The following is a 23,845-nucleotide window of genomic DNA, read 5'->3' as shown; positions in this document are numbered from 1 at the left end:
CAGCTCCCTTCAGTTTTGGCTCTCACAGGTCAGAAGAATGGCATAATTCTGAAATGATATGATACTGTCAGCACCTTTTATTTCATGTCCTGTGAAACAGATCCTAATTGATTATAATTTCATCATCGTTTAGAAAACCAGAGATCACAAAATAAGTAGAAATACCCATGTGAAGAGAAAGAAAAGAGGTCTCACATTAAAGGGAAGCCTAGTACCACAAGAACCACCCAGCCTCATCTATAGTGCTGTAACAACACTGCGTAGGCCAATCCCAACTACATTTAAGTTAGGTAGTCAAATATCGATACGAACAGCACCACAGAGCTCAGACCTGCAGCCTGTTCAAGAATGCAGCGAAAACCGGAGGTCAGATTTCAAGTTCTAATAAGACCAAATTTAAAATGTGCTTGGGTACAGAAGGTATTAATTATCTTTCCTGACTTAATGAGCATAGCCTGTAACTCTCAAGGTTCTGCAGAAAAATTTTGAGTTTAGAAATTCCAAATGTCTTACCATGTAAATATTAAACATGTATTCTGTTCTGTTTTGTTTCAGTTGTTCATTTGTTTTTAAATAGAGCTAATACCTTAAAGCTTTCTCTTCAAAAGACTGTATTTGGCTTCCAAGAATATGTACAATTCACATTACCTTCATATTTTATTCTCTCTTATGGCATCACTTGAAAAGTAGATTAGCCCCATGAGGCTACAGCAGATCTGAGTTAAGGCTAGCTAGCTCTAAACCTGGTACCAGATTCACCAGCCTTAATCTACTGGACATATCTATTAGACCATAAGTTAAGAACATAAGTAGTTTCTATCACTTTGTCCAGGTTGTCAGATGAAACAAAACAAAACAAAACATTCTGTTAGGAACTGCACAGAATAACTCAGCAATATATTTAGAGCATTAAGGGAACCTCCAGAGACCAGTCTGACGTGACAAGTACTAGCTATGTACAAACACACATCCATGGAAATTGGTGCACGTTCCTACTAACTTCTCAATTTTATACTTGTTTTTCTTAGGTCTAAAAGCAGCAAATTTTACACAGATATATGAAATAATGGATAAACAGGGTATAAGATCAGAGCCAAGTAGTTATTAATTCACATGAGATATAAATAGCAGTAAACACCTTGGATTTGAAGAGTCTTGAGCTTTGCGAGCTTTATCTGAGTTTCATCAGGAAAAAACAAAGTTCTTAAATCTGGAATTAAAAAAACACTATTAAAAGCACATATGTGTTAGCAACACTGAACTTCATCCCCTAACAACACAAACTTCTACTTACTGCTCTGTGAGAAAAAAATGAACATAAAAATAAACATCCTTACAGAGGTCAATAAGCAGCACCAGTTCAAAAGGGTTTCTGTAAGTTCATCCACAGAAGTGCATCAAGCGCTGTATGTACCAAATATTGTTTCCACATGGGTTCAACAGCTACCACGATCTCCAGATGGAGGTTCCAAGCTCAGGAGTACTATGCACAGAAAGCTGAATTCTCCAAGGAGAGATCGTGAAGGTGAAGCACCATAAGAGTAGCTACTTGCTCTGAATGACAGCCGGGCTGAGTCTAACGAGGTACCTCGTGACAGGTAATCACAAAGTAGAGCCCATACCCTACGAACTTCGTTCAGCACTAGCCCAGTTGTGTCTGAGTCAGGTACGCCGTAAAATTTCAGTGATGCCTTTAAATTCTAATGGTTTCAAGCTGCTGTAAACTTCTGCAGCAGTCAAAAATAATCTGTCATGGGACTAAGGGGTATGAACATCATGTCATAGCCACTCTGCTGTTAGATTTATTGGAGGGTAAAGCATGTCATTTATGCATCAACTCACAGGAGAAAAAAGCAATCCCTATGAAGTTAATCTAATAATAGACTGGAAAGCAATGATTACTGTTTCATGTGCAGTAGCTATTTGTAGCAGTGGTTGGCCTAATTCAGCAGGCCTTGCCTGTCATAGCTCTGAGATTAACAAGTGTTTAGATGAAAATCTATTGGGAGACATCAAGAAATGGTTTAATGAGGAACAAAAGTCTTCATTGTTACATTTACTATTTGCTGAAACTTTTCCATTTGCACCACTACATTTTTAAAAAGCTTACTGGAACTGACATCCCAAATAAAATGCAAATGTTGATAGACTGTAATTTTAATTAAACTACAATAGCTCACCACAATTTCAACATAAAAGTCTGCTTTCACTCTTCTCTTCTTGCAATGAGAATGCCCTGAAATTGAACGCAAAATTCTTTAAAGACATGTGTAATCACAGAATGACTTGGGTTGAAAAGGACCCTGAGGATCATTAAGTTCCAACCCCCTTCTACTGGCAGAGCCACCAACCTCCAACCATGACCTTAAAGTACTGTACATTCTCTATCAAATAAAGTAATTCATAGATCTTGGCTAACCAACCTGCTCATTACTCACACGCTATAAACCAACTGCTGATATCATTTTAGAGGAGGGGAAATAAGAAGTAAGAAAAGTAAAAGGTAATACATCTGCAATTCAGAATCCAAATGTACTGCAAAATGGAACAATGGGGACTGGATGCCAGAAGACCCTGTTTTGGTCTCCAGACCCTTCCCTTGCCAGAAGCCATGCATGGAAGATGCCTTAAGCATTCCCTTTAAGTTCCGATGCTTAAGAGCCCTGAGAAAGGCTTTTTGTCTTCTTCACACACTAGGCAAAATTAAAACTAACCTAAGTTAGATATTTACATATCCTTTTGCTCACAGGTATACTTCTGTAGATTGGATACAATTACTCCAACTGAGAAAACAGCGCATTCCTAACATGAAGACTAGCTAACTCAGGCCTCCATACACAGAGTACAGGACGCAATCACATGTATCTGCAGGATGCACACAAACAGTATTCCTGGGTTTCCATCAGCAATGGCAGAGAAAAGAACCCTTAATGTGCTTCAGTCCAGCCAATCCACTACCCACAATATTTAGGGTCAAACATGTAGGCAGCCTAATGCACCTCTCCAGCCGCTATCTGTCAAATCCATGTGTTTGATCACTGGCAGCCATCCTCTGAATCACAAGAGGCTTCCTAACTTTGAGGGATAGGACCTGTACCTCATCCAGACTTTTTCTAATCCTCCTCTTTTTGCAGATGGCACAGACACTGGAGGCACAAGCACAGGAAACCTACCAGATTCTATGATTTATTGCTTCCTATTTCTATCTCTTTTGTATCGCTTTTTTGTATCCTTTTTTTTTATTGCCTAGAAATAAACACTGACTTGAAAGGGAAAGAAAAATGGTCACAAAACAGTTCCTAGGATGGCTCTGACTTCCAAAGAAGAAGCACGTTGCATGGGATTTGGGTGTGGGCCATGATACCGAAATGGCTCAGCTAATTGAGGGCAACCTCAAGGTCAACACAAATTGTCGTGTAGACATAAAAGTCAAGGACAAAAAAATAAAGAGGAAAGGCAGAGTAATATGCTGAAATGAAAAATGGAGATCAAGAGAGACATATCAGAAAGGGAAAGACATCGTCACATCAATGAGCAAAAAATCTATTCTCAGGATATTTTCTTACACACTATGTACACTGAAAGCTTTCTATTGACGAATACAAATTCTCAGCAGGATTAGGACTCAAGCTTATCTAATATACAGGATTAATAAACTAGTACCAAAAAAATATTTCCCATAGATTTTATACCAGGAAATACCAAAAACCTCTACCTAAATGGCAAAGCCCACCGAACTGCCACTGAAAGATGGCATGGCTTTCTGGGTCAGCTACATTTGAATAATAGGGTGTTCTTAGCCCAAATAACCTATCGATTCCCATATATAACAAAATTGAGAGACTCTTTCAAGTGTCTCCTAGATTTAGCAGCTGTTGGTCAGACACTGTCAGCAACGCATCCATCTTAATCACAGTATGATCCTTTCAACTTTTCGTTTTGAGGCTCTTGATTACTTCCTTCCATCCTTCAAGTCCCTTCATATCTGCTCAAGACTCTTATCAGCTCAGAGCAGTGGGTGCATATGAGTTAAAACAATGTATATGGTTTCTGCTGAACCACATCTCCTTTTTTTAGCATGTGTGTAAATGTTTGTGTGTGCATGTGTATGTATGCACATACATCTAAGTATGAATGTTTTCAGCTTACACATAAAGGAAGCCTGAACTTAGATGCTTGCAGGGGTCACCTTGTAGGTACCTCTGTTCTTCTGTTCTCATAGAGTCTGCTGTAGGAAACCCCTGTAACTTCCATTGCCCATCACCCTGGGCATTTTATGTTTTATTCTCATTATTCTTTTTGATTTTTTTCTTTGCTTGAAGTAAAAGACTCCATATGTGTTGCTATTTTCTTTATTGGAAAATGTTAATGCTGTGTACCAGAGGGCACAGTCAAATGAGGGATTGCCATTTGGACAGAAACACATAACACAAGTATTGCCTAGGGTATATCACCTGCATGTGTACTTTAATCATATCATAGTTTTTTCTTTTGCAAGAATTTAAGATAATATTTTGATGCTGAAAACAATATCCAGTGCTCTCCAACTTGTTCCATTAAACTGTTTTAAATTTATTGGTACTTAATGGCCCACAGTTCATAGTAGATTTGTTTCCAGTTCCTACAATGACCCACTTGAATTATATTTGCTTTCAAAGGAAAGCTCAGGCACATGCACTGTGAATTTTCTATTACATTTAAACTCTTCTTCTTGTGTGAATCCCACTGAAAAACTAAACACTACTTTTAACTGTGCAGCTCCTAACAGTCGGGAGTTCCTTAAAAGGAGAGCGCTTGTATTTCACCAGTATACCACGAGAAGGCTGTGCATCTGAAACAGCTCTGCTATACTGAGCAATTTACATTCACTAAGTGGATTAGCTGAAATAAGCATAATAAATGAAAGAGAATAAAATAAAAAACAATTTCACACTAAATGAAGGCTTGACTTATAGGAAGTGGCAGCTCTGATGGCCCAAGGCACAGAATTAGTTTTGCCACTCGATAATTTGACTGATTCACTCGAGTGGCCAGAAGAGGACATTTTCTGCCTGATTTCAGTGTAATCAAGTCACCTGCTCTGCAATTGCCAGGGCCAAGTCAACTGCACTCTGCTGCATCCCGCCTGCGTGCAGCAAGAACAGTGTTTCTGCCTATGAGTGCAGAACTACTGAGCTGTCAACAATAGCAGGATTTAATGGCATCTGTACATTAGAGTATTTTCATTTGAAACCACATATGCAATATGTGAGTAATCTACCCACTAGCTCCTTTATTTACTCAAAGTTTGGGGCTGCTGATGGGATGTTCTATTACATATACCAAACACCTTATGGATTACTTTCGCTTTTGTTTTGTGTGTGTTGTTCTTAGATCTTATTTCTGATAGATGTGAATACAGGGAAAAAAAAAAAAGTAATTCTTACAGACTGGAAATATATACGACATTTTCTGTACTAATTAGACTTGACTGATAACGGTGAGTGAGATTCTGCATTAAATTTAGGTAACACCTTTTAATTATAATTTTCTTTTTCATACATATTTCCACATTACTGCCTACAGCTCAGAGTAGTCTACCTTTCCCATGTACATATACATGTGGAGATGTGGGAAGGCAACTTGGATGACATGATGTTAGTTTCATTCTTGCCTTGCTGAACAGGGGTCAGATTGGTAAATGCAATGTAAGTGCTCATCTTTAAGCACGTGACCAGTTTCACTGGTTATAATTTAGAGCTAACCTTTCAAAGTAATGACTGTGCGCTGTATGTTAAAAGAACAGAATCCTGTATTATTATGGAGTATTTTCCCTTTATGCAAATATTACATTAACACTCCAACAGGTCCACATCTCCCCTGTACAGAGAATTCCACATCTGGATGCAGTGCTCACGGTGAGGTCTCACCAGAGCAAAGCAGAGGGGCAGGATCACCTCCCTCAACACACTGGCCACACTGCTTTGCATGCAGCCCAGAATATAGTTGATTTTCTAGTCTGCGATAGCACACTGCTTGCTCATGTCCAGCTTGTACCATACTCCATCAGTACCTCCAAATCCTATCCAGCTCCGTCCTTACATCCCCCAGTTTGTATTAATAAAGGTTCCCACAACCCAGGTGAAAAGACCTTGCACTTGGACTTACTGAACCTCAAGAGGGTCTCCTGAGCCTACTGCTTGAGCCTGTCTAGGTCTGTCTGGATGGCATCTTGTTGCTCAGTCATGTCTACTGCACCACACAAGTTGGTGTTATCTGCAAACTTGCTGAAGGTGCACTCAATCCTACTGCTGATGTCATTGTTGAAGAAGTTAAGATCACTGGTCCCAGTACTGGCCCCTGAGGGACATCACTCATCACTGACCTCCACTCAGACATTGAGCCATCAAGCACCAGTCTCTGGGTACAATCTCACAACCAGTTCCTCATCCACTGAACAGTCCATCCACCAAATCCATGTCTTTCCAAACTGCAGAGAAGGATGTTATCAGGGACCATGTCAAACGCCTTACTAACATCCAGAGTGATGACATCAGCTCCCTTGTCCAACAAAGCAGTTATACCATCATAAACAGTGACAAGGTTGTCCTGGCAGAACCCTGCCTTTGGTGATGCCATGCTAGAAATAACTGGAGATGCCAATTCCCTCTCTTCCATATACCTTATCACAGCTATCAGGATCTGTCCCATGATCTCTGACACAGAAGTGAGGATAACAGGTCAGTAGTTCCCTGGGTCATCCTTTCTACCCTTCTTACAAATGGGTGCAATGCTGCCTTTTTTCCAGACGCCTGACCACAGCGACTTTTTCAAATGTCATTGACAGTGACTTGGCAGTGAACTCCTTCAGGCTTCTGGGATTTATCTCATTGGGACCCATAGATGTATGGATGTTCAGGTCCCTCAACTGATCTCAGATCTTATCTTTGCTTACAGCAGGGGGTCACAGCTCCCTCAGTTCCCACCTTCTGAACCATTTGCTCGAGGGCTGTATTTATAGCTGTTGCCAGTGAAGACTGAGACAAAAAAGTTGTTGAATACCTCAGCCTTCCCATTATCCATTGTTACCAGTCTGCCTGTGTTGCTCACTAAGGAGAGTACACCCTCCTGAACTTTCCTTTTCCAGTTGTTGTACATATAGAAGCCATTCTTATCCTTCTTTGTGCCCCTTGCAAACCTAATCTGTTAATAAAATGAAAAGGTGACCTTGCCTAATTTAATAAGTCTGTGTAGAAATACTCTTTCAACACTTAAAAGAATTACAAAAAGGTTATCATAGCTCACTTTCATGGGAGAGTACTCTACCTTTTCCAGCTCATTTCTCAGGCTCTTACTGCAATTCATTAGATTACATAAAAACAATGTAGATCATTATATTTTAATAAAGGCTTTCCTTTCCTAATAAAACGTCTGTCATGTACATTCAGGCATGTATTATATAAAATACTTCTCTTTCTGAAGTAAGCTTTTCATATTCAAGCCACAGGCAGTTATTAGCTCCAGGAATTCATTTATTTGCAATGAACTTTGAGACAAATTCGGTTTCTAGACAGAATCCCCCAAACTCTAGACCTGCTACCTTCCAAACAGGCACACCATGACAGCATAATATCAGTTACTACCAGCATCAAGAGGTTCTCTCTCTTCAGCAAGAGGGCAGGGTACAACACTAGGCTCATTCAGATAGCTTGTTTTTCTCTAGATCTGTTCATTTTAACTGCAAAAAAAAGTCTATATGATCAGAATGCATATCCAGTGAAATGTTAATATGGTTGCAGTCACTTAATGAGAATGATCAGACAATGAAATTTATTTCAGTGATGATAGTTCCAAAATTAAACCATGTGCCTCCCTAGAGTGTTCAGTAAGCAATGTTTTCCTTCCCTCATGAACCCTGATTTGTTGCCAGCACTTGGCATCATGTTGTACTGCTCGGGAAGGGCTGAAAGAAGTGCATATTCTTCCCGGAGGAAACATCAACTTGCAGCCACCATACCTTCGTGCAGCACAGGTCCACTCTTGTGGAGTGCAGCTCTCATTGCTAACCCTGATTATCCCAGCTATATGCCAAGATCTTCTCCCCCTGAATACCAGGGAGGTTTTTCCCTGCTTTGCATAGCTGGGCTCACATTGCTCCCTCTTGTTCACACACAGCAGGCTTTGCCTTATTTTAAAACATTTGTCCTCTTTCAGAAAGCTACGCTCTCCTTTTTGCAAACCCGATGCAAAGGTTAACCCAATAATCAGCAGCGGTGAACAAAACATTTCTACCCTTGGCTGTCACTGCCTTGCACCAGGGAAATACTTTGAAAAGGGAGAACTAGCAGTAGCATTTTGCAAACCATTTTCCTCAAACAAGCAAGATTCTCACCTTGCACTCACAAGGGCTAGCTGCTCACATAACTCTGGACTGTTCCATGAGGCCAAAAAGAACAAAACTGTCATCTTCCACATGAATTCCCTATCAGCAACCTTTTGGTTAACATTTTTTCCAACTTTTTTTTTCAAATAATATGCTGCTGCTTCTCACAAACCCTAAGTTCACACAGGACAACAGAAGGACGCAGAATGCTAGGAGTGGTTGGACATACAGGCACTTCACGAATTCAGTTTGCAAAAGAATCCTTATAGAACATGATCTCCAAACTGCCCCAGTAAGTAGTAAAACAGTCACTTGTTAAAGCAAACAACGAATGCAATCCACATCAATGGAATTACTTATGTGCTTAATTTTAAAAACACACTTAAGTGTTTTGCTTGTTTAGGACTCTGGAGGTCTGTATGATAAGGACTGAAGCACTGCAGCTGTTAAACTACATTGGAAGTACTTAATGCCTGACCAGAATTATAACTATGGAAATACTTGGATTTACGTACAGCACATGCTTAGTTTTCAATCCAGTGAGATTTATTCCCTGTTTGATACTTCTAAACAACTTGTAAGAGCGTTGTTTCACCAAGAATTTTGCTAAAATACAGCCTAAGTTTTCCTATGGGAAGCTGCACTACTCAAATCTAATTCAGAACCGAATGCAGCATTTTAAGAGAGCATTACTAAACTAAATACAGCAGATTTTAGCATTGTAAATATATGGGGAACCAACATTTTTCTGCAACCAGGCACATATCATCAAAACAGTTACAACTGTATCCATTTAATTATATCCCACAATTAAATTTCTAACCTCTGATAGACCTGAGCTCTCAAATCATAGGAATAAAACCTGTGCACAGGTATCTTGAGCTTACCAGGCTGTCTGAAATACTGCAGGATAAATTTAAAGCAAGGAAGATGATCAGTAAGGATCTATGTTTCCTGTCCCTGGCTTTATATTCCAGAATATTTAGTCCTGCTGCTAGCACAAAATTTGCTACAAATGCATGAATCACGTGCCACCCCAAGTAACACCCCCAAATCTGAAGAAGCTTGATTTGCCTACCAGATGATTAATGGCTATGTGCATTTGGTGAGCCTCTTAACCAGCTACGTCGGTAAGACGTTCTCCATTAGCATTAATATAAAAATTATTCAGTGACATCATAACTTCAGCAAATATAGAAAATCAGACTCTTACATTAAACTGTAAGAATGTATAAAACATACGGAGTCTGTCTGGGATTCTTACACGAGCATTCATAAGGCATTCAAATGCATTCAATGTGACACTGGTTGAAGCTACTGAGCAGAAAGCGTTTCGGAATGTAATTGTTCAACTTAATCATACAATCATGTATAAAAATAAAACCTGAGAAAAAATCTTCAGTTACAACAGGCCTATTGTTGTCAAATCAAACCTCCAGATAACACGAAGAGTTAAAGATAACAAATCTTTTATACCTCCCATTACCATTTTTTGCTTTAGGACATTTCACGACAATGTAAAAAGCTCAACTAGTTCCAAAGGCAGTTAAAGATGTGATGGAGAGAGGCAGAGAGGTATTAAGATCATTATAGACCTCAATGCCTTAAGACACCAGGCTAAGAAAAAAAACTGGTGGAAAAGAATGTCACAGATTATAAGGACAGACAGATGAAAACGTGCCTATTTTGTTAGCCGTGCGGTACCCGGACCAACAATTTCAAATGGTTCCTTTCCACAGGCAAAACAAGACAAATTGTGAGCAGACCTGCCCTATGTGCCCACAGAATCCAGTCTTAATTCTCTCAGTGTGACCATTTCAGCCTAACTTTGCCATCCCAGGAGATAAATTCAGTAGGATCGATTTTTAAGAAGAAGAAAAAAAAAACTTCAAATGCTTACAAATGAAAGTACATTACTGAGTTTCACACTTCTTGGACAATAATTAGTAGCTGAGGCTATGTGCAAATTAAATTTACAACAAGGTTAACAATTCAGTAAATTCTCAACAGCTTTAAGTATTCATATATCACAAACCTAATGCCCCCCACAGATAAATCAGACACTAAAAGTGGATCTCTAAAGAAAGAAAATATTAAAACAGAGAATGAAAGGGGAACTGAGCGACTCACGGTCACTCAGATCATCAGAACTCTACTGAATGGCTGTATTTTAAAGAGTAATGATACGATCCCAAATTCCTCATTCACTCGAATTCATGCTCCCTTCAGCACAGAAATGTGCTGGCATGAGATGGGGTGGTATTCAATCATGCGGCATATGCGGTCTTTAATTTTAAAATCCAGCTAAATGGATGTTCTAACATCATTTTTTATCTAAGAACATTTCATGATAAAAGAGTGAGCATGTAACTTATTTGTCAGCTTTACTGTGCAGTGGATAACTTTCCTATGTTACTCACATGAGTTTTCATTTCCCAAAGCTATATGCATTCATTATGACAGTAAAAATGAAGAGTTGCTAAAGAGATGTATGCATTTTTATTACCGTTTGAAAAAACAGATCTTTCTACAGTCCTTTGAGCTTCTGAGTGTGTGATTTGTATAAAATATTTCTCATTTTGGGGACACGGCAGATGGAGTGCAGGGCACTGTGGGATATGCCATTTATCACAATGACAGTGCGTAGGTAGCACTGATCCTCTCACCACAGGGGGAAGCTAGAGCTGCAAATGCAGAGCGGCATTAAAAGCCCGACGAGTGGAGTTTGGCAACACTTGTACTACTCATTAACTTAATCATATTAATTTATTAGCCATATATATCAAAGTAATTCACTGCTGAATTGTCACCAAGAACAATTTATAAACTGTTAACGTTCCCCATTGGCAGGGAAGTGCTGCAGTATCCTTATCCGCGATGTTTGCCTTTGATTAAAAATAATAATTTCTACCAAGCCAGGTAATGCCAACAATGACAAAGCTGTACATATGTTTCTCATTATAAATGGAACTTTAAAGTGACATCTGTGACAACTGAAAAAAAAAAAGGATTACGGCAGACAGTGAAATGAGCCACAGAAATAGTATGTAAACATACAAAAATGCTATTTTGAGGAAGTGAAAGATTCCCTTTAACTCTCTGATCGTCTGCTCTCAGAGGTTCTAGGACTGCTGCCAGCCACAGCAGCTCTACATCTAACACCTCAAGAGGTGAAATCAATCCATAAATTTTCTGTTAAGTGACCCTGAATGAATGTTTATTCTTCAAATAACTTTCTTAATATCAGACTTCACAGGATGAATGCAGACACCCTCAAAACTGGTTTTGGCACTGCTGGTCTCTGAGCACGTGGAGCAGATTTGCTGCCCTCAGTCCCACTGCACCTCTCCTAAGGGACGCCCCTGCTGCCCTGCTCCTCAACCCCGGGCACATCTTCCAGTTCCACAGCCAGGACAGATGGGCAGGAACTATGGTTGCACTCACTTCAGAAAAAGTGCAAAAAAAAAAAAGGAGGAGCTGGTGGCACCACGGAGTTTCCACAGGCAGCAGGGCCCTGTTGAATGGCCACATGCCCAACTCCATAACAAACAACTGGGAACCGAAGGTGTTGGAAGCCTCTGGCCTCGCCCATTCTTCTTAAACAGATGCAACAAATACAAGTGCTTAAACACTACAGCAAATACTGCTGCAGCCTCTGTGTTCCTTAGAAAGGCTGAGTGACTGCTAAAATCACTGCTGAATCGAAGTAATGTGCAAACTTACCATAATCCTTTACGGTGTTTTCCGTCGCACAGTGATGTTATTTGGTATATCTATTAAAATATTAATTTCACTGAAATATCAGATCTTGAAACTATGCAGTTCACAAGTTTCTTAACTACTGTTTCTTAACTACAGTTAAAATTACACCAAAAAACTGTTCCTGTCTGAACAAACAAGTCAACATCTTAATTACTGTTTCTAAAAAACTCTAGACAAACAGCTAGTCAGACAAACAGTGTCAATTTTACCTGCCTGATTATGAAATCAAATGCAAATCTGATCCCAAACTCGCAGGTGTTGAGATCAGTGGTATATATTTGACATGGCTGGAAATGGCCACACCCATCAAATCTCTGATAGTCTAAATCTCTCTCCTATCCACCAAAGTGAATTGTGCACCTGAAACTGCCTTGTTTTCCTTTTTAATACACAACAGCCCATCAGCCAGGCTCCCTCTCATCTGCAGCCAGCAGCCCTAAACCCTAAAACCTCAGGGCAATCTACCCACTGACCTGCGCTGCACATCAGGCCAAATAGGCTGCCCGCACCTCCATGCAGCAAGTCTCAGAAAGATCAACTGGCAACAGAAGCATTCTTCTTCCTGGCACACAGAGCCCTGTCAGCCTCAGTGGTGGGATTCTCAGTCCCCCATCCCAGTCCTGTGTATTTCAACATAACCAACTTCTAGCAGCATGCCGCTTCTCTTCATAACTCACACTGCCCAATACAGACTCCAAGAACATTTTATAGAAATAACAGCAGTGTTTCAACACACTGAATAGAAAAAAAATATGTAATGAAGACTTCATATAGTGGTTTTTTAAACCTTTTTGGGTATGAGGTAGATTACAGACAGGACAACTATGACAAGATTCAGCTACTCTTCCAGCTTCACTCTGCATCAACAGTTTTCTGAACTACTGATTTAAATAACATAATGGATTTCACTTTCTCTCCACACAGCAAACCACTGCTCCAGAGCCTAAAAGTTCCATGAGTACGTCCCAACCGTCTTGTTAAGATATACTGAAGAAAAAGCTCTGTATATTAACAAAAAAAAAAACAACCAAACGCTTTATCTCCTATTAATGTCACTTCATCACTCTGAATTGTGTGAAGAAAAAGAAGAAAGCCTTTGATAACTGTTCCTCACTGACATATGGGATTTTTCCCTTGCCCTCACAGCAGGCAGGGGCACCACGCTGATTTCAACATTTCCTACAAGAACACAGGAAGCGAAACACTTTCTCCTAAACTAATGCAAAGTGGACAGTACTCAAATATCAGCTCTTGGGCAGGGTCATTGTGCTGCTCGCTCCAGCCCTTCCCATCAGCATGCATCCCAGGCACATTGCCCCATCGTTCTCAAGTCACTGCAGGGTTAGCCACCCTGCTGCTCCAGCCTCGTCCTCAAATATTCCCACTCCCCAAAGGTGGAAGGTAGCTGCAACTATCTGAAAACATAGATGCTTCACTTAAACTGCCTTCCCAGTTTCTTGCACATAAGAGTAGCTGTAGCCCTCTTTGCCAAGATGTGAAAAATTACACTCTGCACTGGGAAATGCAGTGTGCCTAATTTAACTACCTGTTTATTATGTGAAAATGACCATGTAAACTGAGCTGACACAAACCAAATGGGTGATGAAAATAACAGCACATTTCAAGGAACGGAAACGCAGATGGCTCACCCAAGTCTGCAGGAAGTTGCTAATCATCACTCTGTAATACCCTCTCCAGACATATCTGTGAGTTCTGTGGTCAGAACAGCAACTTCTTGAGACGTTTATCATCTAACCAACAGCACGTATGGACAACACTGCTTCACCTGAATGTGGCCATAGATGAAGGGGAGGCCAAACTAGAAAATGAAATGGATGGATGACTCCTGCTACATGTGCTATCATGGAGTCTGTTGCCAAAATGAGTTATCTGAAGAATAAAACTGTTTTGATGGTAATTTGGTCCCATTAAAAAATGTCTTAATCTAGTAAGAAGAGAGTCTGGTTTTGTTGTTTTGTTTTTTTTTTAATACTGTAGGCAGATGAACATAACCATCTGCAAACCACATAAAAGTGAGATCCCAAATAAGTAAATCAACACTTGGCTGATACATAACGCTTTAATATCCTTGAAACTTTTACTCTATTAACCACCACTCAAAAGTCTGGTAGAAAAACCTTCATTATTTAGTAAGTGTTAAAATGTTTTTTGTTCTTAGCGCAGCCAAAAGGAAAGAATTCAACTGCAGAAGTGTTGAAATCAACCAGAGGAAAGCAGACAGTAATTAAGTGAAAACAGATATAAATAAAGCTAATGGAGGTTTCATATCCCAGGTGCTCCATCAAGTCTGCAACAGCTTAGATCCCCCACTGAGTTTACAAGTGGCTCTTTTGGCACCCTTCCTTATTCAGCACTTACCCCAACTTCCTCTATGCTGCTTTTCTTTATGAACAAAACAAAACCGAAACTTCAGGAGCTCTGAGTCCTGAGACTACACAGCCATTGGGGCAGAGCACCCGTGTCACAGGCTGGCTACCCTCAGGAACCCATCTCACCTGGGCCCTCAACTACTGTGATGCTTTGGAACTGTGTTTTCCTTTGCCTGCAACTTCATCTCAAACCTCCCTTTCAGCCGCTTGAGGCACACTGTGTGTGACTCCTGCCATTTGGTCACACAAAGGTTTCCACATACCGCTCACAAGGTCAGAAGGCAGCTACCCTGGGCCTCAGCTGAAAGGAAGCACTTGGAGGCAGTCCTCCACAATTTAAATTAAGTGGGATATGTCCCAGTCACCACTTCAGACTACGAAAAAAATCATAGCCTAGAAATAACTGAGTTGTAAACATTTTTATTCAAACACTGTAATACATAATATATGTGAGATGCTGTGTCTAGGTATTATTTTACTGTGCAATGCAGGGTTTGCCCAGTATTTTCCAATTTAAAGAAATATGGCAGTGTGCATTAAAAAAAAAGGTGGAAAAGGTCTATGCAATATTCCAGATTTCTGACGAGTACGGTGACTCTTGTGCTATCCTGGCTATTGGTAATAACACAAACAATTAAATATCCATGAAATTCCTGGGCTAAGTACATGACAGAGCTACTAAAACTGTTGGTTATTAGTTATAAGAGTGAACATACAAATCCCAACCTCTGCTACGCGTATTTACAGTATGTGAAGTTGAACTTGTTTGACTGTGGCATCTGGATGTACTAAAAGGCTTTTATACTTACATTAACTACTATGGGTTTCTGTGAATATTGCTTAAGAATGTTTATTTCCATTTCCACAGAAAAGGGTTATTGGTTCTCTGTGAAATCATCATGACACTGGGAGTTGTACGAGGAATCAGAGACCTCAGCTTTGTCACTCTCCCGAACCCTGAGACCCACTGAGGCAGTCAGTCACACCGCAGCAGGTTTTGCAAGCAGAGACCACAGTCACTACATTTGAGACAAACACAGAATTCTAGTGTTGTTGTGAGCTGCTCTCTGCATTCTGCTAGAACCTTTAAAATTGTTGTCAGAGATACAACATGTTTACACTGGACTTTGACAGCAATCCTAAAACTGCTAAGCCTCTTGAATATTTAAATAATTACTCTTAGGAATATAGTCCGTCAATATAGTTGTATCCTCTTGATTTTATTACCAAAATAAACTCACTTGTCTTTGGCATGCCATCAATTAATAAAAAATTAAAATACTCATCAAGATAGCTTAATTAGGGACTTAAGACTTTACTAATAAATAATAAAGTGGAATAAAACACCATGCATTAAATTTTGAGTAGAGATTGCTTGTAATTTCATGTTTTTATGCTTCTTTTTATATTATGATATTTAATGTAGATTATTAAAATAGAATCCATTGTAGTAACTTGAACTTATCTGCTTTTTGAGTGTTTCTTCTACAGCTCGTAAAAGCATTTTGCTATCTTCCCAGCATACATTAACGATGTTACAATACAATACACATTAGCCACGCTGTTCATATCCCATGAGAACTAAAACACACATGCATTTGAAAGGAAGAAATGCATGCTATGGGGCTCTCTGAGACAATTGTTCATTTTCTCTCTTTTTTTTTTTCCCTTTAACTAAAATAACATTTAATGGAATTTCCTGTAAGGAAATTACAATTAATAAAGAACTAAATTACAAATCCACTAGATTTCAGTCACTGCGGCAACAAAACAGAATTTTCATGAACACTCTAAAAATCCAATAACATAACCTCTGGTAAAGCTTGAAAAAGCCCTGAAGGACAAGGCACTTAGATCAATATTATTTTATTCTAACTGCTGTGCAGTATGAAGAGATGAGGCTGATCATCTGATGGATTTTATTACCTGTCGGAGAGATAAGGCCTGGTGATAAGAGGCCTGGAACTCCATGGGGCAGAAGGCGAGCATTTTCCTGTATCGCAACTCCAAGTGAACGCTTCGGGGGTCTTCCCGGCCGTGAGCTGATGAAACAAGAAGACAAATGAAAATCTATTTTATTTTTCAAATATTTGCTTACCGTATATTATAAATGTATAAAATACTCAAAATATCAAAAATGCATAGGAATATATTAGCAGTTCTTGCTGAGGAGGAAAAAAAGCCCTCAGTCAATTAAGCATACAACAATTGTATAGACTTCAAATGAACTAACAACACGCTGTCAGACAGCACCTACAGTCAGCACAGCTGTGAGCTCTATGTCACATAAATGACGAACAAACTTTCATTTTTCCTCCACTAAAACAGCAAAAACAAATCAACCCAGATCCCAGTCCTAACGTATCACTACTTTACTGATTAATACATGTTTCTCAGCATTCCTGTCTGCAAAACGGAGCACAAGAGGTTCACATGCACATTGGTTAAGCCTTGAAAAGCAACTGGATGCATTACTCATTTCACAAACTAAGGTTTTGAGTACTGTACATTAATGATCCAATGACTGGGGGGACACCAGAGCCATTCAGATTACGTCTTCCAGAATTTACTTGCTCAGAATAAAATGAATATAACCACACTGCTTCACTGCTTCAGCCAGCCTGGTTTCAGGGAGGCATCCCCACATTCACACCTCTACAATCCATGTACTAGCCAATCTCTTCCATTGCCCAGGGTTTTCCAGTTCTTACAGGTCACTAATGAAGAGAGGTCTCAGCAGTAACTGCTTCCCAGCCTGAGCCATGCACATGCGCCATGTAAGACTGAAAAGCTCGAATTTCAACACAATGCCATCTTTATGATATTAACTGCCATGTTCTGAATCATGGCAGGTAACAGCCTGTTTCTGAAGACTCAGCACTAATTTATCACTCAGCTTTTCCAAAACTACTTCATGGACTGACCTGTGGTTCTGATTACCACACATAGGTTAAACCAAGAATGTCCAACCTGTCAAAAACTCGCCATCCCCAACCACCTTATGAATTAGGACTGCTGTTTTTAATCCAAAATGCTAAAGATCTGAACATTCATTTACATTATCTATTTTCCATCTATCACATTTATATCTTAAGTCAGTATTGCCTACAGGAAATCACGCTATGCAGCTACCACCATAACACAGATTTACAGAGCAAAGACCCATTTGAATCAACTTTCCCAAGACAAATAATAAAAGTATAACCTCCTAGTGTTTGTCCAAGTGCTCCTGCTTCCCTTAGATCAAAACAGTTTTTACTTTCCTGAATAATAGAGCTCTTGACAAAATATAGTGAAACATTGTATGAAGTAACTAAGCTGCAACAATGAATGAGGTTTGAATAGAGAGCATTTCCAAAATGACTTCAAGTCCACAAAGACATTTCTGTTAAACCTCACTCCATCAACTTGCAGTGCCAAAGCTCTCCATCAATGTAAGACAAACTCTGTGTTTAAATGAAGACAACTTCCAGCAGCACTGCGCAGAGGTACCATTAACGTGTTCATTTTTCACACACTGTGCTAGTGCTATTTTGTTTTACTGTACATCAAGGTAGCACAAAATCATTTTTTCAGTTTATTATTTTATCTCTATATAACTACTCTGTCCTTTTTTTAGCTTCAGGTTTTTTTTCCATTTTACTTTGTTATGCTTTATCAGACTATGGCTATAAAGTACAGCTTTCTATGACAGCCCAGACTCACGAGGATATAATGAGGTAAACCTAAAACAACAGCATGCAGATTTCACAGGAAGTTAGCTGCACAAATGGATTATCTATTAAAAACACCTCCTGAATGACCATCTACCACACACTATCAGGCTTATACCACAAAACATTCCCTTCTCAAGCTCAAATACTACAAAATGTTTGCAAAAGTCTGTATGTTGATATAGGCTGCAATAAAAATCTAAAAAATTGAACACTTCAAAAAGAATTAATGAAGAAACATTCATGATTTATTGTTTTTGATGTATCAAAACCAAGGTTTCTTCTTGGGAGGACACCACAGCCCAAAGCAAGCACCTCGCTATTTGAATACAAGCCTTCCTGGTTTCTGGCAGAAGGAAAATCCTGGCATTTTTGTTTGAACATAAAGCAGAAATCTCTGAGACAGGATAAAAATGTTTGATATAAATCTTACTTTTAAATGAAAGATTTCCACAAAGGAGACAAAAGCTCAGTACACTAAAACGTGCCATGTGCTTTGCTTTATCACAGACTGTGCTGCTGCCAGGGCTGGGGCTGGGGCTGGTGCTGCCAAGTTATGAAACTCACTTGTCTGTGTGCACCTTTCCACTGCCCACACAGTGTAACTCTTATCACCTCAGGAAGCCTGGAATTTTGATTCACATTTTCTATTTAAAACATGTTCAACCCTCTCAATTTAGAGAAAGTTTCTAATGAATGCCTTCAGAAGGGAAGCAGGATTATCATTTCAGAGGAGTAAGACATACTTTATGATTCTGTAACTATTAACTTTGAAACGTTAGCAGCACTGGCATAAACATATGAAATGTATTTAATATCATTTCCCCTGATCTCTTCACACCTAGCTCTTCTATTGCAGCCTCTTTTCCACTTTTTCCTTTGTGTCATTAAAGGAAGTTAAGTACTTGAAGCTGCATTTCTTCCTCATTGATAACAAAGGAAGCAAGAAGCTGAATGATCACCTTTGAACCATTTCTAACATTTCTTTACATTTTGAATTTGCCATTAATTTGCCTTTAAGAAAGGAAAGTGACTCAGCCCTCAATCAGATGTTACTTCAATCAGAAGCTGCTGGCTTACAGATACATCTTAAAATTATTTTAAAGTAGATTTATGATCACAGTCAAGACCACAGAGTCTAAAGGAGAAGTACAATACAATTTCCCATTAATATCTATCTGGTAATCACATCTTTTTTACTGTATGAGTGCAAATAAATGGGCCAGCTCTAATGAAATTCTACTATTATCCCTAAAAAACAACCCAAAACCAACACACAAAGAGCATCAAATAACCTCTGAGTCATCAATTACTTGCCAAGAGAGATCCTGGAGGCTCGGGGTATTACCTGTGCTTAGGCTATGGTTATTCAGCTCTTCCCATTATCCTGCCCTGCCAAAAAGGCACTAAATTTGAAAGAGAACAATGACCTGCCAGGACAATATGATCTGAATATCATTCAGATGTGTATTCTGTTCAGAATGAAATTCATCAGAGAATAAAGTACACTCTAACAAGTATATCCGACTGTTGAAAATTATATAGAAAGTGTTGAGAGATCACTCATAGTGTGAGTTTTTCCCTTTATTTTCCACTCCTGTTGAGAGCTAACATTGCTATTTTTCCTCTAAACATTCCAAGCATTTTTTATTTGGAAGTTCCTATCAACCCCAACTTTTAAAATTCTATTTTGCAACCATTACAGACAAGCATATAATGGAAAACCCACAAATTCATCAACACTTGTAAAATATAAATAGTCAGTGGAAACATACAGCACATTACTGTTGATGCACGACAGTGCTCTACTTTTATGCTTCAAATATGAGAGATTTACTGGAATCAAAAGTGAATTTGCATATTCATCAAGACAAATAAACATGTGGTGATTTAACTAGGAAACTGTTATTTGGATGACAATTTAATCAGCACAGGTTGAAAGGTCCATCACTGCAGCATCCTGTTTCTGCTAAAATATTGATTGCGTTACTGATTTCAGTAATGCTTTATTTTACAGGGCACAAATAACCATGTAATTACTCTTTAATTGAATGGTAATTGCTTGCTGGCAATTATTTGTTAAGTTTTGGAGTTTAATTACCAGGTTATTTGTGTTTCGTGAAATAAAATGTTATGTATTAGTAGCCTTAAATGTTTTTGGTATGAATGGTCTGTCACAACTAGAAAAGTAAGTTAGGATGGTTTGAGTTTGACAAATAACACTCCAACACTACCGCTATTATTAAAAGAATCAGATGAAACTTTGAATGCTTTCCCTTTACAAAATTAACATTAGATGTAACATTTGTAAGATAAATGGATGAATACTGTACCACAGAAGCATGATTTCCTCTGGGGTCTAGTCCAGCATTTAGCATAATTTATCCTGATGTTTTGCTTTTCATTCTCTGGGCCTCTTTAGAGGAACTGAAATAGTATCCTAACCTCTTGAGAGCAAAGAATAAACCAAGTAGAAATATATTTCAACAGTACTTCATATTTCTGCAACTGAAGTGGATTACCACAAGCACATTATTTTAGCAGCCTATAAACTTTGTGGAGTTGGCAGTTAGCTAGATAACAAGGGAAAGCATTATGTCTCGCAGTGTCAATGAGATATGACACATTCTGTGATGTATTTATTCCACGTTGTGATAGATGAGGTACCCAATACTTTGATCGTTAAAATCCGAATTTTACTATTACACTTCCATTTTTGTCATCAGCTATTTACGAACTGGCAGTACACAGTTTAGCAAGGACTGCTGATATTGTTTTTGCAAAAGATATCCAGTTAATAAATTAATTATTGATTCCACGAGGCTTGAGATATGTGGCATAAAAATATGCTAGACTTACATAGAAATACAGAAGTAGTGTATCACACGTTGTGTAAATTGCTCTGCTAACAGCGGCAGTAACTGGTGCAAGCACTTACCAATGAAAAACCACCTCAGTTGCTTTTCTGCAATTCAAACAGGAACCAGAAATTACAACTTCGCTTTCCTCAAAGATCACGAAATACAGGCTAGTGATTGTGAAAGGTACTCTTTGAAGTCTTTATCAATAAACATAACATTCCTGATAACTTCAGTTAAAGTCATTTCCTTTTATTACCGTAAGATTTTTAGTTGCAGCACGGATTAAAAATAATCTCCTTGCTTTGGTGTTTATTACAACATTTCAAAGATGCCAATGGTAGTTAAACTCTACCTGACCTCTCAGTGTTTGAGAAGAGAAGCAAACTCTGACCTCGCAGCAACCTGATTCTGTCTCCTCTCAGTGCTGGCAAACTGATCACTTGTCTAACCATTGCAGGACATTGGATCGCCAGCCACATCAAAGGCAACAAGAGCCAATTCAGCAGGAGGAAAAAAGTCACCCATGCAAAATGGGCAATTAACATTAATCATACATGAAGTTGTTTGAGCTGATAACTAGAACCTGGTCCCTATGGCAACTCTCATAAAATAGTGCCCACGCTGGCACAAGGAGCCGCGGCTCATCTTCCACAGGGCTCCCTCCTCCCCGCATCCAACAGAAGGAAATTGCAGAGGAAAGCTCTGAGCTCCAAAGTCTTCCCACTTGATTCTCCAGGCTTTTTCAGTGAGGAAGGTCCTGGATATCAGCCTCAGTAAAAATGTCAGTGGAACTATATTCCTAAAGTTACATACATGAATCTGAACTGTTGTTCTGTCATTACAAATTGGTGTTACTGTTACAACAAAAAGGGCTGCTTAACACTACCGAATTCTTCAGAGGTGGGATTAAAGTGAATACTGCATTTTTATCAGCTTTACCATTAAAAATGTGAAGTAGCACAGTAACATCGTGTCCTTCCTAAAAATCGCAGAGACAGTCCTACATAGATCTGAATAATACTGCATATAATTCCCCTGTCAAGGAGTGCATCAGTTAGCTCGGAAACATCCCTGCTGACATCTGCTGTATGTGCAGCTATGCCAGCAAGCATTTGTGTCAGCTGAGCCCCGTCAGTGTGGCCGCACAGCACAGTTCCCCTCTCACAGGTTCGGGGAACCCCAGCTCCCAGCCCACAGAGGCCCAACGACTCCGACCTGCATCCAATTCCAAACTGCAGGCAGGGAAAAAGAGCACCCTGAAGGCAGAACTATCACAGCGAGTGCTCTGGACATGGAGAAATCTTTCTGCAAGCAGCATTTCAGTGCTTGTGACTTCCCATAGTTCTGCACCCATCAGCACAGACAGCAGTCATGAAGAGGAGCTGGAAGTGAGTACCATCAAGTCTGTCTGAAAGTCCACACACAGTCCCTCTCCTGAACTGATTGCAGTAAGTTCTCGCACTGAGGGGCTGACAGCCTCTCAGCCACACAACAATCCACCATCTTCTAATAAAACTCTTCATTTTGATACCAATTCTGTTCCCATCCTTCAACAAACCAAAGCAACACCCATCCAGCTGGATACCATTATTTTGCTGAATACATCAGACCAGCAGCTATCAAGTGTTCTATAGCAATGTACAAGAAGCCATCAAACACTCCAGAATAAGAGGCAACAGCGAACTGCCAAAGAAGCATCCCCAGCCTTTGGAGTTCACTCAAAGATGTTAAGGCTGGAATTGGCCTCAGGAGGTCACCTGCTCTCTCTACCTCTGCCTCAAGGCAGAATCATGAGCAATCAAATCATTCCTGACAAATACTACTCCAGCCTGCCTCTGAAAACCCTCCGTGCTGGAGACTTCATGACATCCCCAGGCAACCCACAGCAATGCTCAGGCCAGCCTTCCTGTCAGGACAGGTTTGCTGGGGAGAGAGGGGTGACATCTAACCTAGTTTTCTTTGGTTTAATTAAAGCAAGGTACTTTTTGTCATCTACTCAGCAGACATGGAAAACCCCTCACATTTTCTTGGTTAACAGACACACTTCAAATTTCTGAGGGCTTGTCATGTTTTGCCATTGTGAGGTTTTCACACATAAAGATAGAACTGTGCTCACCAGAGGATCTTCCCAAGAGCAGAGAAACCTCATATTCCAACGTGCTCTAAAATATGCCAATCTATTTATTTCACAGATGCAAAGTTGCACCCAGCTCCTCCTGGGAGACCTGCCTTCCTTGGCAAGCCCAAGAAATCCACCTACCTGGGGAGAGGAGATGCAGAGAGCTTTGCTTTATCCTCCCTTTTTAGCCCACAGCAAGCTCTTGGTTTCCACATTTCCCACGGCAGAGCTCAAATATATCTTCCAATTATTAATACCAGTGTTGACATTTTCTTGATAAAGATTCATTAAATTTTTTCTTTGTCAAAGAGAGAAAGGTGATGGAACGGACAATTTAAGAGTCGACTACTCACCTGACATGAAGTGTAACTGTGAAGCTATTTTATACTTCATTTGCTTGACCTAGTTACAGATCTTCTAACCCCAAATGTTCATATAACGTCACCCTCAAATCATGAAAATACATTAAATTCTAATGTTTTCTATGTTTCGTTTTACAATCATTTTCTGAATCTCGATTTACTAGACCCATGCTTCCCGAAGATATAAGAAGTTTCTCAACATTCTTGCTATTTTTTTTCCTGTCAAGTAACACTTGTCACATCACCAGATTTCAGAATTCTGTTGACTCACGCTGT

The 23,845-nt window shown here is 39.5% G+C and overlaps 1 protein-coding gene across 8 annotated transcripts in view; it reads right to left on the bottom strand.

Annotated features, from left to right (window-relative positions):
- Positions 1-23,845, bottom strand: part of DACH2 (dachshund family transcription factor 2) — a 259,076-nt gene that overhangs the window by 114,866 nt on the left and 120,365 nt on the right. For all 8 annotated transcript variants that reach the window (XM_072336231.1, XM_072336233.1, XM_072336234.1 and 5 more), the window contains one exon: positions 16,441-16,556. In XM_072336231.1, coding sequence (XP_072192332.1) covers positions 16,441-16,556 — 116 coding nt within the window. The remainder of the gene's footprint in view (positions 1-16,440; positions 16,557-23,845) is intronic.

The sequence above is a fragment of the Excalfactoria chinensis genome, chromosome 4, assembly GCF_039878825.1.
Source record: "Excalfactoria chinensis isolate bCotChi1 chromosome 4, bCotChi1.hap2, whole genome shotgun sequence".
Classification (NCBI taxonomy): Eukaryota; Metazoa; Chordata; class Aves; order Galliformes; family Phasianidae; genus Excalfactoria; species Excalfactoria chinensis.
Note: the sequence above shows the minus strand (reverse complement) of the source record. Positions and strands in the feature narration are given on the sequence as shown.